The sequence below is a fragment of the Lissotriton helveticus genome, chromosome 12 (genome assembly GCF_964261635.1).
Source record: "Lissotriton helveticus chromosome 12, aLisHel1.1, whole genome shotgun sequence".
In the NCBI taxonomy this organism is placed as follows: Eukaryota; Metazoa; Chordata; class Amphibia; order Caudata; family Salamandridae; genus Lissotriton; species Lissotriton helveticus.
Genome location: NC_136073.1, coordinates 266,566,668 through 266,586,264, shown reverse-complemented (window position 1 = coordinate 266,586,264; position 19,597 = coordinate 266,566,668). Strand labels below are relative to the sequence as shown.

The 19,597-nt window shown below is 45.7% G+C and overlaps 1 protein-coding gene across 2 annotated transcripts in view; it reads right to left on the bottom strand.

Moving 5' to 3' along the window:
* The window catches only part of ZFHX3 (zinc finger homeobox 3), a 410,890-nt gene that overhangs the window by 109,111 nt on the left and 282,182 nt on the right, over window positions 1-19,597 (bottom strand). The window contains exon 5 of one of the 2 annotated variants that reach the window (XM_078669473.1): window positions 3,281-3,352. The exons of the other annotated variant lie outside the window; for it this stretch is intronic. Within the exon in view, the coding sequence (XP_078525599.1) occupies window positions 3,281-3,352 (72 nt within the window). The remainder of the gene's footprint in view (window positions 1-3,280; window positions 3,353-19,597) is intronic. 2 annotated transcript variants of the gene reach the window in all.

Here is a 19,597-nt window from a genome sequence, read left to right as displayed (position 1 = left end):
TTTGCCTAGTGGTCAGCACTATTCATTAGCCATGGCAGACAGTTTGTTAGGTTGACTTACACGAGCTCTATGTGGTTGGCCAACAATGACCCTGTTGAGTAGGCGGTTCTGTGGTTAACTGTCAATGCCCTTGTAGAATTTGCAGCCCTGTATGTCTAGCCAGCAATGGCTCTGTGTCAGAGGTCTTGAACATCTTGATTAGGTTGGTATAACAGCTTCCACAAGACGCTCTGATTCTCCAACTGATCGGCTGCGCTAAGCGTGTTTATGCCAACAATATTCATGTTTAATTACTGTCCTTAAAACAGCGCCTATAAGGAAATCACAGAAAAGCCGGGTCTGGTGGCTCAGTGGACTAATGCATCCACTACAGGGGCCTGTGTTCAACCTCATGGTCACAGGTTCAAATCCCGGCGGGTCCACTCAGCCTTTCATCCATCTGAGGTCGATAAAATGAGTACCATTGAACAATAAACATCTGTTATGCAGCGCCAAGAGAACTCTGGTTGAACGTGCGCTTTACAAATACACGTTATGTTTTGCTAAATCACAGAAGTGGACACAGCTTGCCATTGCATTGGAGGAGGCCAGCGAGTATGCAAGCCCTGTCTATTGGGCCCAGAAAGACAAGAGAACCCACTCGACATATGTGGAGCAGATTACGGGGAGCACACGCAGATGGACAAACACACAGAGGTGAAGTCATTTGCTCTCGACTCCTGCATAGCCCGTGACAAGAATACTCTCCTCTTAATTAGAAGCTGCCTACCCCTGGCTGGGCTCTTCGGCATGGTTAAACCAAGACAATAAAAGAGCCACTAATGGAGAAAGCTGATGCAAGACGGCTTTGTGGACCTGACCTTGCACACTTAGGGAGCCATGATAAGTTTCTCAGCCACTGGCCTTCCCTTTAGTAATAAGTTAGGCTCGATTCCTCCTTTGTACTAACAATCCACATCATCTATGCACAGGAAGGAATCAATTTGGATGAGGTGGAACATAGCTTGATAATTTGAAGAGGAGAAATCCAGGACCTACAGTGTGACAAGTTCTACAAATAAGGTAGAGTCTCACTCCAAAGGTAGAGATGCTAAACATTTGAAGGAAGAAATCAAGAGGTAGGCCCACGTAATGTGAGAGGCTAACAGTGTTGGATTGTTGTCCTCTAAAAGATGTTTAAAGGTCCCATATTGGCGCAAGAGATCGGATTTTGAAAGAAACTTCGTTTAAGCTTCAAAAGGGGATGTGGTTATATATGAATGGATTGACCAGTTAGGATGCAGGATGGATGAACGTAAAAATTCCTAAAAGTACGGAACATTGTGATTATTGTTAGTAGAACACAGTAAGATAAATAGAAGTGAGCTGCTCAAAGTTGTTATTCCAAGTCGCGATATACGGTTCCTGGACTTGTGTGTGTGGGATTCAGTAGACGTTTGCCACAGATTGGCAGGAGCACAGTGAGGGAGGCCTTCTTCCAAGTAGTCAATAACTTTGCACATCTGTGTCCTTACAGGTTATGGGAGACTAGCTCGCCTGGACTGCTGGCTTTTGTATACAAGAATGGAATGGAGTGTTCGCACTAGTCTGTAGATGAATGTAAAACCAGGCATCAGACAGATATAGCTTGAGTTTGATAGTCCCTTTGAGCTAGGCGTGATTGTGGTGAGCTTGAGTAGTGCCTCCATTGCCATTAGGATGTTGTTTGCATCCCTGCTGTTTAAGGATACCAAGGGAAACCTTGCAGGAAAAAGAGCACATTACGATATTTCCTTACGTATTGGTGAGTATATTTAGAAATTATGAGAATTAAGGTAATGTGAAGTTGCTTGACAATTGTGCTTCGTGCTATGATTGAGGACAAAGCTGCCCACATCAGAGACAATAATATATTCTGAATAGGAAAGCCCCATACTATACTAGTAAACAATACAGCAGAGTACACCTTACACAACATTGGCCCCACGTACCTCAACAACCCCATATACCTCTACAAACCTATCAGACACCTCCACTCAGCCGGACTTCTACACCTACACACACCTAAACACCCCCCATCCCCTCCCCAGACCTGGCAGTCATCCCTTCACTTCTCCTTCCGGACTCCTAAGGCCTGGACTGACCTGCCCCTGCCTGTCAGTCTCGGCCTCTGTTCTTGAAATCTGCAAGAAACTGACGATCTGGGCCTTCACATAGCCCTGCCCCTGGCTTGGCCTATGGAACTCCTGCGTCAGCGCCAGGATACTCTCTTGCGTGAGTTGTACACCATACAAATACACATAATATAACATACTGCCATCTGAGAGGCTCATATATTTGTTCGACTGTAAGAACAATAGGGCGAAAAACTGAAACATTAACTCCAGCCACTATCAAATCCATGCCATGATAGTTTCATAGCCAGGGTAATCACAGCAGCATAGAGTTTGAAGGCGCTCTCAAACTGTTGATACAAGCTCTCAAACCCTGATTTGCCCAAGGGAGGTAAACCCAATGCGCTACGGAAAGTCAGACCAGAATGAACCACCCTGGAGGACAGACACCCAATCAGTGGGATGAATATATAAAAAGAAAGCAATCAAGAACTTTACTTCAGCTTGACCCAATAAATGAAGTAAGGTGCAGCAGATGCTGTGGAAGTTAAGGTCTGGGCTTTGTGCTGGGCAGGAGGATAAGCAAGAGCGCACAGGGACACAGCTCAACCCATGGGGACTGAACAAGAGGCTCTCTCAGGTATGCACAAACACTGCATTTGCCTAAATACAGTGGGCCCGGTGCAGACTGAACAGTAACTGGGGAATCTGGCTTCACAAACAAGTCTTGTGCTCTTAGTTGCCTTAACTGTCTCTCCCACGGACCCTAGTCCGTGGTCATGGAACAACGGTGTGTCAATATTTCCAGAAGATACACAACGAAGATTGTAAAGGAAGAGATCTGCTGTGTAACAATCAAACCGAGTGACTCCACTAATTTGAGGGTGGCCAACAGTTGTTTTTGTCTAGAAAGGTAAAAGCAACTGTAGGATATCACCTGACGTACTACACATTAATATCATCCTTTTTCAATCAAGATGGTAGATTGCTCCTGACTCTCTCCCAGATGTGCTTGCTTAAAAGACCAGTGGAAATAAAGATTAAAAAAAATCAAACCAATAATTACTTTAAATAAAAACAGTAAGAATTTTAAGCCTGTTCAGTTTGTTCACTGAACATCAGAAATCCGACACACAGCTGATAAGCCAACAGAACCTCAAGAAAGTGAAAAGGACACTCACACAAACCTGGAATGAAGGGTGGGAAGGACGGGCCACTATTTTGCTTTCTTCCAAGGATATCCCTTTTCAAATTCCGTGCTGGAGGGTACATGAATGTCACAGGAGTGAAGGAAACACCAACCAGCACCAAAAAACACCAAAAGAATTGAGAAGATGGCAACATGAGACATTTAGATGTCAAGGCTGAAATTTCCAGTTAACAAGGATGCAAGGACTGACAGACAGCTTTATTAAATATATTACAAAAGACAACAGAATGAGCAATCACCAGCATCAGAACACAGGAGGCAAGAAGCAAAAATAAAAAAATAAAAGAGTGGGAAATGAGGTACAGCAATAGCAACAATGGGGCAACCTTAAAGAGAAGCTTAGGCCCCTTATTTAGGCGACAAGCATGTAATGTTATACTTTGTCAGTGCTCCTACACTAAAGCTTCTTGGTGCTATAGGACAAAACAACAGGCATAAATACAGGAATAAAACAAAGGATTTAGAGTGATCCTTCAAGAGGCCATTTGGAGGTCGAAAATGCATGTCTTGAGTTTTTTTTTTCCTGAAGATAGTTAGGGATGCAGTCTCTCTAGTACAAGAGGGAGGTTGTTCCCTTCTTTACTGGCCACAGCCGTATAAACTGTCGCCTAGCAAGGCAGCTTTAGTTCTAGGGATAGTCCATAAACGTTTAAACGTTTACCTGATGAACACAGAGTTTGGATGGGACGGACGGATGGGGGAAGGGGGGGGGGAGTACAACTGGAATTCAGCCACTATGAATGCTGTGGAGGCTGCATAAATGGCACGATGCATAATAACCAGGGGGTTTAAAAACAATGTGTTGTCTAAAAGGAAGTCATAGAGGGGGTCTCAGAATGGGTGTAATGGGGCCCCTGCTTTTGGCCTTGCTGCAGCGTTTCGTACGAGTTGGAGACATAGTAGCAATTTATCCTGCAGGCTAGGTAAATGGACCATTCATAATCTACAGAGATTTGTATAGGAGCCTTTGTTAGAGTGATATGGTGAGTGTTACCGGACTGCCATCTTGGAATGGGGGAAGCCTGTCAGACGGTAGTGAGTACGTGGCGCACATGATCAGTTCCAACAACCTTGCTGGCATACTGGACGCCTACATTCCATCCGTACTGCTCACATGCAGAAAAATGCTGCATTGTTGGTATGCCGGCAGGAGGATCTCAAACAGATCCAGAAGCACAGAACTAAGGGCCATCCCCTTGCAGGAGTGAAACTCTCAGGTCAGTCTCAGCCCATGGCAACAAGGAAACACTGCATAACATCTGAAGAGAATGGCAGAGAAATGAAGAATGGACTGATACCTACCTGATCAAGGAAAGGACCACAATTTAGACTTCTGCTGTCTTGGAACGTATGCCTATCTACCATACACATACACAGACTGTACGTGTGTGATGAGCCCTTGTAGAGAGGTAGGGTATTCTTTGGGACATAGTTAGATCTAGGGGACGCTTTCTAGGGTGCATGGAGCTCTGCTGGTATGGATTTGCGGCAAAGATTGTTATTTTATTCTCTGCACCAAAAACCAATGCCCACGCCTGCCCGGGAAGAAAGACGCCACCCTGAGTCGCCGCTGCATCCTGCCTAGCAGCTCCATTGATCTGCTACACACTTGGTGCCTTCAAAGTTGTTTATGATCAATATGCAAATTGCTCAGGGCATTGATCTGGTATTAATTTTCAATTAGAGAACCCACAAGGGGTCTCGCCAGGTCAATACTGAACAAATCCGAGGGAAGAGTGCCGTGCCAGACTGACAAGTTGCTCTGGGGTTAGGAATCCCCCCATCTCCCATCTTTTCTTGTAGTGGCCGTCACTGGAGGGGGTGGAGGTCTTTCCTCGCAGTCCTTCTTCGGTCTGTCTGCACGTCTCTCCATTCACACGCGCAGACCCCTTGCCTCCTCGTAGTCTCCATATTCTGCTTAGTCACGGAACATCACCTCTGAGAGTTCTCTTGGCAGGTAGCCATGGCTGGAGCTGGAGCTGGCAGCCAGTGCAGGCAGAAATAAAGCGAGAGGAAGACACATACATCACCACGCACAATCCCATGCACATTCCCATGCAAGGAGCTCACTGAGATCGGGGGTGGCGGGAAGGGACAGCCGCCACCCTCGCACAACATGAATGGAGTGATATAAAATGACGCACTCTCTTTTACTGCATAACCTGCCCTTGAATCACACGATGTGTCAGCTGAGCCGCTAGAGCAACCTCCGCACAATGCTGCCACTTACGTGCTTTATTGGTGGCTTCCACCCTTGCATCGTTCTGCCACTTCACTTGGCTCTGAAGTCCACGCATCACGTTGCCACCCGCTGTCGTGATACGGACTCACTGTTAGTCGGCACAGCACCTGTATCAGCTGCACTTGCGGTTACCTCTCTCAGGCCTACTGCTAATGTATCCTGCTACCATTTGACCACAAATCTCCTATGCCTGCTGCTTCTGCATCACACGCCTCCAGTCGCCTGTCGCTGTGGCCTGCAGTCCCTGCCACTCAGGAACAGAACACTGAGGCCACCAGGCCCTGCATTACACTGCAACTCACAGTCAACTCTGCACCACCCTATCACACTGCCACTCAGTCATGTCTCAGTCCCTGCATCCAACAGCCTCTCCCCAAACATGTCATGCTTGAAGCTTCTACACCATACTACCACTTGTTCACCTGAGCAGCAGGCGTCAGGGACGAGTGACCAATGCTACGCCTGCTGCCCCTGCACTATACTGCAGCACTGTCATGTGTCCGAGACCTGCAGCCCCCACTCGAGGATGTTTCTCCAAAGCCTGCTGATTCCTCATCATGCTGCCCTTAGGGCACTCCTTTGCACAAAGCAACATCATGACTCTAGCATACACTTTGAAGGCATCGAGGACGTATGCAAGTCAATGTATCACTAAGGCTTGTGGCCAGGGCATAGCACTCCAACCCAGGCTTGCATCTACACCCATGAATCATGCTGCCACATGTGTTTGCATCTCCAATGCTTGCAAGCGCTGCATCATGTCACACGTGCACCTTCTGGTTGCAGGGACACCATGCAGGCCTAAATAGCTCGTTGACAGTTTTATGAAGTAGCTTGCAGGCCCCATAAAACCCAAAGTTTTTGGGATCAGTGAGCACATGTTCCACTCTGTTTTTACCCAGAATAATCTGTACCAGGAGGAACTTCGAGCACCTTTCCTACCGTCCTGGAACACAAGAGGGTCCAAGACAGCACATTACTGGATGCGAAATATTCAATTCTGACAAGCAATAGTCTTGGCAAGGACGTGAGGCATTTTAGGGACACCTCAGCAATCATTCCCACTCACTTTACTGCTGCTAGCAGCTGCTCCTACAGTCATTCCCAACGCCCACCAATTCTGGGCAGAAGAGCTGTCCAGCCCTGCTGCACAGAGATGCGCCCTTATGCGCTCCAAGGCAGCTGGTGATGGATCGGTGTGCCAGGCAGCCCTGCCACTCAGCATAAACCAGCACATTAGCTACTACGCATAATTGGATTATGGATAACATTAATTAGTGAGCAGCTCATTAATGACCGAGATCTATAGCGTTCCATTGATCAGCGGGACTTGTTAGCTGGCCTCCGAACCAATGGCGGATGTAACAAGCTCTCATATTGGCAGAGCAATCACAGCAATCAATCCCAGGCCAGCAGCTGCCACGCCAGCCTCTCTAGTTTACCAGGATCCTCTGCCTGTGGCATGGGGACACTCGAAGTGCCACACGCCTGGCGCCACAATCCACCACACTCTCCACCTACAGCAGAGGCGGTGGGCAAAAATTCCCTCACGCCCGGTGTAATCTCGTGTAATTTTCGACATTTCACGTTATGATAGTTAGGTGAGAAGCGGGAGATTACTCCATTGTGCTACGTTGCGTAATTGAGACTTTGTGTAAAAACCGTATTGCGGGAGCACAGGAGTAACATTAAAGAACTGAGTCCAAGAGTCTGTTGTTCGCGCCATGTGCAATTTTTCTTTTTAGCATAAAGTGCACCATTGCCCTAAAAATGGATGCAAGAAAGCATAAAGTGCTAGAAACAGTGCAAAATGCTGAAGCCAGCATTTCGCACAATAATGTTTAATTTTGCAGACATTTTTGAGAATTTTGCGCAATTTTGGGAAACAACATTTCACCCAGGCCTAGTATAAAGGTGTGCAGCTGTGGCCCACATGGTGGCAAAACCGGTGGTGGAGGGGTGTTAGAAGTTCTCCTTGAACAGGGCATGTTCTCCTTATGACCACACCTACGAGAATGTTCTCCTAGTAGAGGTGGTGGATCATAAAAGGTACATTTATGAAACAAGGTCTGGGGCAGGAAGAAATTATCGAGAGTTAAAGGTAGCAACATCGAAATAGTCCATCTTCTCTTTGAGAACTCAGCAACCCCCACCTACATTCACTCGCTGTGTAACCTATGACCCTGTACAGTACTTGTCTTACTTTTGGCTAGATGTACACTATGCAAATACCACATAGGTACTCATATATCTAGGCCCTGTATGGTGCGCCTTAGATCGCCAGCTCCTGCTAGGGATGTGACCAAGGGATGGGCAGACTGGCAGCGCCTGGCGATTCTCATCAGACTTCAAATTCTGAGCACCTATCCCACCATTTGTCAGCAACTTGTACCACATAGAGGTACTCTGAAACTCAGAACAGTCTCCACCACTCCACTTCCTCACAAACTCACTCATTCATTCTTCGATTCAATAACTATCTCATTTACTCTGTCTCTCCAGTCCTGTTCCTCCTTCCCTACTAGTACCCGGATACATGCTGCGTATTGTGATCTGGCTGGGCAGCCGGAGCACAGGGCAATTAAGCCGATGCATTGGGTGCTGGACTGAAAACCTGCAGATGAATTTCTAAATAAAGAGAATTACACCCACAAAAGTACTTTTAAAACTAATTAGACCCATTTCCAAAGTGCTTTCCTCGCAGGGTTGCTGGGCTGGTGTCTTTTTAGCTCAGAACTTACTTAGAGGAAAAGCACCCCCCTCCTACGGTAATTACCGCTTTTCTCCTTCAAACTCCCAACTGGAGATCAATGAAGCATTTTAAGACTCATTGATTTACAATTAGCCAGGCTTTCTCACTAGAGCCTTTTTAAGGAGGAAATTTGCTTTTTCTTGCAGGTCTTTGCAATCTGAACATTTTTTTGGAGGGTGGGGTGTCAGAGGGGGGAGCGCTGGGTGTAAAGGTTGATTTTTTTTCTACTCTATGTTTCTAATGGGGCGAAACAACAACTGGATAGAGAGGTTGGGGAGAGGGGTGCCGGAAACTTAAGTCTAGATGGGAGAGCACAGAGAACGCCAACTATGTCACAGAAGCATCATTATTAGCCAAGATATTTTAGTTAGAGCATGCACAATCTGTTGCGAGATAGATTGTGGCTCATCAAGTACATAGAGGGGCACAGAGCCGGCCCACTGCTTACCAGTGGTTGGCTTTCCTTGTCACTCATTTGCCTGCTTCTTACTTGTGTCCCAGCTTGTCAATCTTTTGTTTGTCCCTGCATAGAGCATTGCCTCTTTACATCTCTTTTGACTGGTTGCCTTCGCAGCTTCCATTGCTTGATTTTAAAGAACCTTTTTCTTTTGTGTTAAGCACTCCATGGGAGTGCATGTTTTACAGCCTGTCTACTTTGTGTACTTCTCTACCCCTGCACTCTGTGTTGTTTTGTTGCACGCCTGCTTATCCCCGCCCTTCATAGTGCACGTGCCTGTGTACTTCTCCCCACTGTTTCCCTCACATGTATCTATTTTGCTTCCCCTCACTCAGAGCCTTCCTTTTCTTTTGCCTGTTGTTGCTTCCCCCCACATGCACCCACCATGTTTCTTACTTGGACTCCTGTGTTGCTTACCCCCCTCCTGCCCTCCACGTATTGCTTATGCGCCTCCCACAGTACCCCTTTGTTGCTTCTGCATGGCCCCACAGCCCTCCCCTGTGTTAATTATATGGCAAGTTTTGCTTCAGCGCCCCCCAGTTGCTTCCACTCCACCCACTTTTAAATAAAAAATTATTTTATTTTTTAGTTACCAAGCCAACTAGATCCGTAACTAAAAAGAAAAAGAGTAGAGCCTGCGTAATGTTGTAGTGTTTTTAAAAATAAACTTTTGCCATGCTGCACAGTATAGGATATGCCATGTTGCATGACTACAAGCAATTAGCAAAGCCAGTAGGTCTCAAAGGTGAAAACCCTTGGCTTTGCATATGCTTGTGCACAGTGCAGTTAAGCCACGGAACTTAAGAATGGGAGACTGTAGACATATAGGAAAGAGTTGCGTGGTAGTCACTGGAAATTTGAGACTAAATAGGACCTCTAATTGCTACACAGGTAGACAAAAGCAAACCGGCTAACCCAAGTAATCCTGTTCTGAAAACACTTCAACATATATCACTCCCTCACTCCCTCCACCCTCTTCGTTTGCTTCTTGGGCGATGCTACAACCGACTTTGGAGCCAGACAACCATGAGTTGTGATCCCAACTTCCTCACTTGGCTAAACTGTGTGAGTTGTGTCAAGCTATGTTACCTCCAGGCACCTCCTTTTTTCTATCTTATCCAATGTGAACCATTGTTGAAAAACACACAATAATTCTTTATAGAGTGTCCTACCTCTTACATCAAGTAACAGGCACTCAACTATCAGTGGGTTTTTAGAACTTAAACTATTTTAGGACAATTTTCTCAGTATCTACAATATAAGTAAACGTATGCAAACATGTTGGGTACCACACAGTTCTTGTACACTTATGGTAGTTTTGATGATATTATGCTACGCCTTATGTCTCACAGGGATTTATTTATTTTGCTTCAGATTTGTTTGGTGAAGATTCAATAAAGTTGTGTCGGATCTTCCCTCCTCAGCTTGCCGGTTGTAGGGAGCACACAGTAGTTTCAATGCTGATACTGCAAGTTCTCTCGACTGGCCAGGTTTCTTGGTGCCATGTCTGCAATGGGGCTGCAAGGCTGCCTTTAATTCCCTTTGGAAGACGTTGTCGAGTTGTATCTGTTTTTAATTCTCATTAGGAGACATGGTCTACCTCATAGCAGGTAATGTGAAGGTTTGTACCGAATACAGTGCGACTCTAAACTATCACAATCAATGAAGCCAATGTTCAGCCGGAGACAGTGCTTGTAAAGTCAATGACTGTATTTTAAACTTGGATCCACAGAAGAGTTAAATGGATGATCTCTGTAGAAACTACATTTCTCTGGACTATGACGTTCACACGTTATGATTCCAAACAGAGATAAGGTAGTGTATTATTACAGAAAAACTTGATGCTTCTGCTTATTAAATTAATGGAGACAAGTTTAACCTATTGGATACCTTAGTTATGCTCCTATGTCTGGATCTTCATAAAATCTGTGCTACTTCTAATGTTGCAAGGTGGACATGCCAAGTCACTGTCAATATTACATGAATTGTAAGAGAAGTGCCTTACCCTGTAATACTAATTGCAACAACTATTTTCTTTCAAGCAAGTACCAATGGGTGGCGGTCATTTTCTCTATGAAGTTTTAAGAGAGGTGACGTGATAGTGATTCAAGTTGTCTGGTTCCAAAGACGACCCGTGCCTCTTGGTCAAGGACAGCAGCACCAGGCCAGCAATAGTCGTCTCCATTTCCATTCTTACTGGGCATGGTAAAGTTTTTCTTGTTCCCAGACCCTGCTGCCTCTTGACTTTGCTGAGACTTAAGGGCACCATGTAGCAAGTTACATAGTGCAGCACACACATGATCATGCAAGGGAAATTGATCAATCATGGACAAAGCGGCTGCCTCTCCTGAGGTTCTCCTAGTCATCAGCATACCAGGGGGCTCTTGTTAAAGACTAGAGTTGTCTCATGAGCAGAGGATCCCTGAAGTCCAGAGACCACAGTGTAAAAACAGCTGAATTGAGGAATTAGCAGATGAAAAATACATGGTTTGAAAGTGCTATACTACAGCTCTGAATGTCTCAATTCTTAAGCACTATAAAGTGTAAAATAATAAAATAAAAAACAATAAAATAGTTTGAGGAAAGAAATCAAGTCTTTTATAGATTGGGAGCTTAGAGCCTTATTCTCATATTTCAAGATTATGATTGGTTTTTGTGTACAGATATTAGCCTACGCTTTAGAACATAAAGTCTGACAAAGATTGCTTAGTTCTAAATTCATGGAGCCAGCACTTTTGATTGACAGCGTGTCAATCTACCACTGGGCCTCGAGCGACAGAGTGAAAGTGGAAAACTGGGAACGTTCCTAGGCGAAAGGCTGGTAGTGCCGGGGCAGATTCAATTGCAAGGAGAGGAGGTTGGCTGTGTGCCAACACTACCGCATTTCCAGTGGCACTGGCCTGCATGAACATTTCCTTACTTGCCACTGGACCACAGCTTTATTGGCAGCACCTAATATTTACAATTTCTGACACTTCATTTTAAAATGGGGCGGTGTAGGACATTGCAAATTCTTGTGCTGCAGGACACACAGCACTACCTGCTCACAGGTTTACAAATCAATGATGACAATACGGCATTTTTAACAATCCAACATATGATGTGGTACATACATGGCAAGATCTTCGGGCCCTTATTTACAATGCATTTATTTCCCTGCACATAGTAAAAAGGTTGTAGAATAGGTGAAGGCGGTGCATTGGTGACAGCCGCGAGAAGTGGAACGGAGTGGTAATCAATGGGCAATCCAGTGACAGTATATTGCATATCATTTACATTACACTCTCACATTTTTGTTTTCACTTCACACAAGGGCACAGGGAGATGGAATGATCTGTCTAGAATCAAACGAGGATTGGTGAAGTGCCAAAGCTGGGATTAGAGACCATATCAGCATTTCAGCCACTGTGCCTCATGCCCCCTGCCAGGCCTGCAATGCCGATCTTATAAAGCTGGGCTTAAATCGACTTAAATCTGCAGAGCCAGAAGAGAGGAGTAAAGTGTGATAGAGATATTTAAATACCTCAGGGGGATAAAACAGACGCGCAGACAGAAGGGAGAGCGAAGGGAGACATTTAGGTGCCCAGGGGGGTGGGAGGGGAGGACTAGAATGGGGGGGGGGGGGGAAGGGGCGGAAGAGGAAGGATATGAGTAATATTTATTTACCTCTGGGGTTGAACACAGCTGAGGGTGGCGAGGGAAGACGAGAATATTTTACAGGAGGGAACGGGGAGATATGAATACGTTACGTTACGTTAAAATTATTTATACCGCGCACTTTCACCAATGGTTTCATGGCGCTCTTGACAAGTACAGTGATCAAGGGAGGGGGGGGTTATTCAAAGGCAAACTGAAAGAGCCGGGTTTTTAGTAAACTGCGAAAGCAGTCATAACTGGGACATAGACGAAGTGTAGGTGGCAGGGAGTTCCAAGTGAAGGGGGCCAACACGGAAAAACTCAGTCCGCCATGTTTTTTCCGTTTAAATTTAGGAACCACTAGAAGGTTAAGGGATGCAGAGCGAAGAGCTCTGAGGGGGATGTAACGTGTCAAGGTGGATGAGATAAAGACTGGGGCTGCCTCGGAGAGGGCCTTAAAAACTGAACATGCCAGTTTGAAGGTGCAGCGCATAGAGACCGGGAGCCAGTGGAATACTGCTGAGGAGGGGGCCTTTATGGTGAAATTTACATACAGCAAGGATGTAAATACAGAGAGAGTGGAGGGGCAGAAGAGATCTGCCAAAGAAACATTAATACGCAAGGGATACAAACGCCGAGGGAGAGGCAAGGCATACATTTAAATTGAGGTGTGCATACAATGTATGAAGCAGGCTGGCGATATAACATGGGCCCTTATTTACGTTAAGGGTGAACGTGCAATAGAGGTGGGTGGCTATGTTAGAGGCAATCATATACTCCATGCTGTAAATAATTTAGGTGGAAGCAGAAGGGATGGCATGAAGGCAAGTAAATGCCACAGTAATAAAAACACAATAGAAGGGGGGGCGGAGAGAGAGAGAGATTACATTCACTTATGCAGAGGAGGGTGAGACATTTAAAGAACCATGGAGTAGACGCACAATACAGGAGGGAACTGTGACAAAGGCATGGCAAGAGAGGGTATATATACAGCAAAGGAAGGGGGCACAGATATGATACAGGCCTTCAAAGACACACAATAGAAACAGGATTGTGAAATGGTAGGAACATTCAAAGACCTCAGGGGTACAAGCTCAGCAAAGGGGGAAGACTGAAGACATTCCACAGACACTTAAAACACCTCGGTGGAACTACCAGGGAGTTGCAAACTCCTCAGAAATACTGTACAGTCTGTGCTGTTCCCTGGTTCTGTAGATGGTGTCCCTTCTTCATCTCAACGGCCTCTTGGAGCTCTTCGCTGTCTCGGAGAGCCTTGCAATAGGGTTCCCCTGATGTAGTCCCGGTTGCGGGTAGGGATACGGTCTCGCAGCCTATCATCTAGCTCATCCATTTGAGGGTTATGGGGTCTTGAGATCAGCCTATCTTGGTTACACTTGTCAGGGTTTCCTTGCTCTCTTTGGCTTGTCCGCCTAAGAATAAGAAGACTGTGTAGAAGAGGAATGAGCACACGCGGAGCTGTGGCTCCAGAACACAGTGGCATGAAACCACTAGTGGCGCAGTGAAGCCGTGGAATAACATAAGGGGTCTTCTCGAATGGGGGTAAACATCTGGGATGGTGGGCAGACTGAGTAAGGGGATTAAAAAGAAGACTATGGGTACACAAGGGAGCAGTCACAGAGTCAAAGCAAACACCGAGTTGGAGACTAGGTACAGTGTTCTAGTAGGCAAAAAATTGCTCTTTCAGTATCAGTGCACCTACTTTCATATATGCATGCATGCCTCCACAAATACCGGTACACGGGTTGCATGGATGGGCAGAGGGGGGAGAGGGAGCATTGAGGCGGAATGCACAACTAGGCGCTCGGCTACATCTGGGATCGAAGCTCCTCTCAGGCTGTTTATCAGAATCCCGGAGAAAAGAGGAGAGCAAATGCTTTGTGCATCTTTGCAAAACAAAGCAGTAGTTAAAAATAGTGGCTGCGTATCCAGCAGGGAGAGCGCACGAACATGAGGGTCTGGCCAGCCTGTGCACTTGCACAATGTGTCCCAGGAGGGGAGCAGAAGTAAGCTAAGCAATTAAGAATTTCATGCTGATTGCTTCAAGCATGTTTTTCTACGCTATAAAGATAATAGCCGAGAGGATATGGTTTCCCTGGTTCCCTCTGCTCGCTGCTTGCTTTCCTTTCCCCAAATTTCGATTGCTGCGCTGTCTGTTTCCATCTCCAGCCTGTAGCTTCTGCATAACTCGTGTCTTTTTATAGAAGCTAAGCACATCAGTTTACAGCAGTAGTCCACCAAGCCAAAGGCTGCAGCACCCACATCCACATTTCGTGGGAGCTCTCCCATCACACGGGGCCATACCAAACTCTTTAGAGATCTCCCCGGCCTTTTCCCAAATACCAGACTGCCCTGTCCATCGCCTCAGAACTAAACCATTGCCCCAAGCATCTGTCCAGATGCCCCTTCATCTTGTAGCCCTGTGCTTCTCTTGGAGTACCTCAATAGGGTTCATTCTGCTTGGTCCTGTATCGTCCCATAGTGCTGTCCTCTGTCCATCTCGCCTCGCCGCAAGCACTGTTCATCTCCTCACATCTCCTGCATCAACTCATAATTCTGGGTATGTCTCACTCTTGCCCCAAACACTGTCCGTCTCCACCATCACCCCAAGCACTGTCCGTCTCCACCATCGCCCCAAGCACTGTCCATCTCCTGAGATAGCCTCACTACAACACAGCCCTGACCATCCCCTCAGATCTCCTGCTCCCCTCCCATAGTCTTGTCCATGCCTTACACTACCTCAAACTATGTTCCCATCCTCGAATTTTCTGCATCATTCCTTAGCTGGTATCTCGCCACGCACTGCCCCTCATCTTGGATCTCCTGTTTCACCCAAAGGCCATTCCCATCTCCATCTCTCTGCATTTTCCACTTCACCACATAACTTGTTTTATCTCCTGCTTCGCCCATAGCCCAGCCCATCACCTCCATCTCACCAAGCATTGCCAATCTCCTCGGATCAGCCCACCACACCACAGTCCTGTCCACCTCCATGGATGGCCCGCTTCACCTCATAGCCCTGCCCGTGTCCTCCAGTACCCGTGTAGCTCTTCAGCATCATTCCTATCCCCTGTCCGTCTCCCTGCCATCACTCCAATCACTGTCCTCCTCCACAAATTACCCCACTACACTGCAGTCCTGTCTAACTTCCCTCCCCTCTCACCCCAAGCACTGTCCATCTCCCTGGACCTCCTGACTCACTCTGCAGCCCAGTCCCGCTCTTCAGACCTCTCAATCATATCATAGCCATGCCCTTTGCCTCAGACCTCTACTATCATCGCAGAGACCTATTCTCCCCTTGGGTTTCAGCCTCACCACGGGCCCTGTTCATTCCCTGTGGCCGCCCCATCACTGCACGCTCTGCCATCTTCTCCAAGCCAGAACATCATCCAAAACCTGTCAGTCTAGAGAGGTCTCCATCACTCCCTAGTCATGCACTGACCCAGAGATCAGACATTCACACTGCAGCTTGTTCATCCCTGCATCTCCACCACTATCTCAGACAATGACATTCGAAGCCTCGCCCCAGACTCCCAGATATGTCCATCAACACAAACATTTTTTATCATATTAAGCCTTAGACCTGCAAACAGGCATTTATGTTATCACAAGTCAGTTGAAAAGTTACACTCAAGAGTCTTTCATTCATTTGGACATTCACTTGTCCAAACAAGCCCACGTTCCTGTGAGACACGGGCTGTGCCCTGCTTTAAAACACCCCTCCAGTGGCAAAGAGTTCTTTGTAGTTGCCCCTTCCTTATGGGGATGGTGTCCTTCAGACTGACTTGTTCTTTTTTAAAGTTCCTAAAACATTACTGTCTTTGCTCTAACTATAATTGTTCAACTCAGCTACCGCACATCGCCAGGATATTTTCATTTAAACATTATTTGCCTCTTTTTACTCCAGAAAAATATTATGGGTCATTGACAGGTGGTGACCACTGCAAATCCCACAATTCACCTTTAAACATGTTCGGCTGCACAGTGTTGGAATAGCCCCATAATCACTCACCATCAAATCAACCATTTCCCTGGACGTAAGCAATAATAAACCATTACTATAACATACAAGACTACGGGAGACAGGGTTATTATTAAGGATAAATGATTTAACACAGTGATCTAAAAGGAATATCCACGTTTGTAGGAAAAACATTGCTCAGCAAAACATCTTCACTATGAGTAAGGAGTGCTGTAGGCAGGGCCTCATTAGGAACATGGAACACAGTCTGTAAACCTTTTTTCGCACCTCTGCACCTCTCCCAGCAGGTAACTCTCCCGCCACTGCAGCAGCAATTAGTGCAAGGACAGAAAAAGTGGATTGGGAAGGCTGTGGAGGGAGGAGGACACAATGGGAGATACATATCAGCAAAGAAACTGAATAGAAGGCATCTGCCATAACAAAAGCAAGCACAAAGGGCTGGATAATTCTCTTTGGCTAATAAACTAAGCACATTTGCTCCGTTTCTAATGGCCACCTCTAAATACGGAATGGAGCAAAATGATTTTGCCCCAGGGACATCCTGATGCTTCCACATGTAAAAAAATAGGTCAACATAAATCACTTTGTACATTTCTAATGGAAAGCTGAAAAATCAATTCCTGGCTCTAAATAGTTAAAAGAATATCCTCACCAGAGCACCCAGAATTGGGCCATACAGAAGGTGTCCGGATACAGTGCCCTTATAGATTAAAATTCCATGTCCCTAAGGAGTAGTTTATAGGATCCCATTCATGTTTTCTAAGCAAAAAAAATAAAAGAATCCTTTTCCCGGTCCCACGCACTTTTAGAACTGAGACCTGATCACAGTATGTTAATGGATCTTAAAACTATATCAGTTCCATTTTATGAGCCTTTTTTTCTTAATTTAGCAACAATAGCATTTTGATTGGACATGTTTTACACAAGAATAGTGAAACAGAGAAAAATGAGGGTAGGGTGGTTAAGCCAAGCAGAAGCAGTTGTGTATTTATTGTGCCAGTTGTAAGAGGATCATAGTTGGGGACAGACAATCCTCAGTCACATTGAAAGGTTTCAACAGTCAATTCATTCTACTCCCTCTTTCGTAGGAATCTCAAGTAAATATCCCACACTTATCCTAAGTTAGTCACTATGATTTTTTAGATCAACCCATTTTATATCATATTCTTGAATGAGCGTGTGTTGTTTGTTTTAAATATAGGACCCACACAGAATCTGGACGGCATAGAGCGAATCAACTTAAGCAACAGTACTGATTGACATGACAGTCCTGCGCGTTGAGCATTTCCCTTCCTTTACCAATGGTGTTGGCTAAATGAAGCATGGCGGCGAGGATGCACTGAATGACACCAACCACAAATGTTCTTTGTCTTTTCCAATACCAAAGGTACTTATTTCAAGAGCTAAGCAACACTGTGGTTAAATTGTTTTGTGTAAAAAAAAAACACAAAACTCGATATTTTAATTGTTACAGGGCAAAGCAGCATCTTTATTGATGTTAATATGGAATCGTATACATAAAATTGGATGAAAGCAGATCTGCTTGGAAAATTAAGACCATTGATAAAAAGAATAATATACATTTTGAGCCGATTAGGGGTAATTTCAGCCCCGGAAGCAGGACCGCAAATCAAGAGTGACTTCAACTAGCAAAAATAAAATCAGCCCGAAAGTAGTTCCTAGTAAATAAGTGCGACAGCCAAAAATGAGGCGAAGGGACTTGGACCCCTCCCAGGTCTCCTTCATTAGGACACATGTGGCTCGCGTTCAGGAAGGCGATGGCCCAACGACAGAGGCCAATGCTGAAAAGCTCCAATGTGCCTATTAATAATAACAATTGTGGCTAGGGGCAAGCATATTAACCGCCAGCCTGCAGCCCTCCTGAGCCCCCTCTTCAGCTGCCTCTCCGCTTGTCTGCCCTGTAATAGGCAGATATGGAGCCGAGACCTCATTGTTTGAAATGGGAATTGAGAGGGGGGTGGGGAGACACTCCAGCGCTGCAATGATATGAAGGATGGCACGAGCACGAAGCCATTTTATTAAGCCAGAAAATGTATAATACATTCTGCAAAGAAAGAGATGAGAAAATGGATCCGTTTCACCCGCCCCTTCTGCCTTCCTTATAGACACCCCACACTCATAGGCATGCGTCATTCTTGTATCTCATCTCGATGAGTTAACCGAGTGGCGGTCCATCACCAAATCGGAGACCCTATTCAAAGCAGAGGAGAGGAGTAAGGGGTCCGAAAATACAGAGGTTGATTGATCCAAGTTCCCAAGGAGCAGTTCCACCATCAGTCCTATATTTCCATTTCTGGAGAGAATTGTGTAGCGGATTTTGGTTTTGATTCACAGGCTTGCGGCATCACCAGAACTTCAAAATCAATGCCACAGAGTTTGTTTGGTGTTATCATGATTATTACAAGAGGGTGTCCTAGGAAACCAGCAGGATGAAGGGGGTCACTGAGCAAAGGGTGAGGGATGTGTAAGCGAGGGAAAGTGATGGAGGCGGCAGCAAAATAGTGGAGCTAGAAAACAGACAAAGGATTCAGAGACTATGTATATGGTATCCGGGGATCTGTGGAGCGCCTTGAGTCCCTCGTGGGTGAGTAGCTGCCCTTTATTAACGGCTGATTGATTGACTGATTATCTGTAGAACCGAACTTAGCTAAAAAAACATTGGAGCACCACAAGGTGTGCAAGAGATTTGAAATGGAGACGGAGGACTGGGGAGAAAAAAGTTAAAGTGTCAAGGGCAAAACAGATAAAGCATCGGGAGTCTGAAAAGAGATGACCAGGGAAGACTACAACACGTGTGCGAAGGGTGGAGGGCCTGGGATGCAGAAAGGGTAAATGTCCGAGGGCAGAGTATAGGCTATGGACATACTGATAACGTGCCTCCCACCACACACAAAGACATTTCAGAACATTACAACGTTGGACAACATTTTATGCCAGTTTTATTCTATGCGAAATGATATGCATAGAAACAAATGGGCAAACAACATTTAATTTAGCATTAACATCTCATCAAAAATATGCAAAAAAGAAAAATAATCTAAAGGTCAGGCAAAACCTTTTATTAACATTAAAGCAAAACCAAAGTTCATCAATAGTTGTGCTCAAGTGCCCAGACTGCCAATGAGCAACTGCGTGTGCGACAATGGGGGACGATAATGGGCAGCCATCAATCCCAGTCCCACCAGC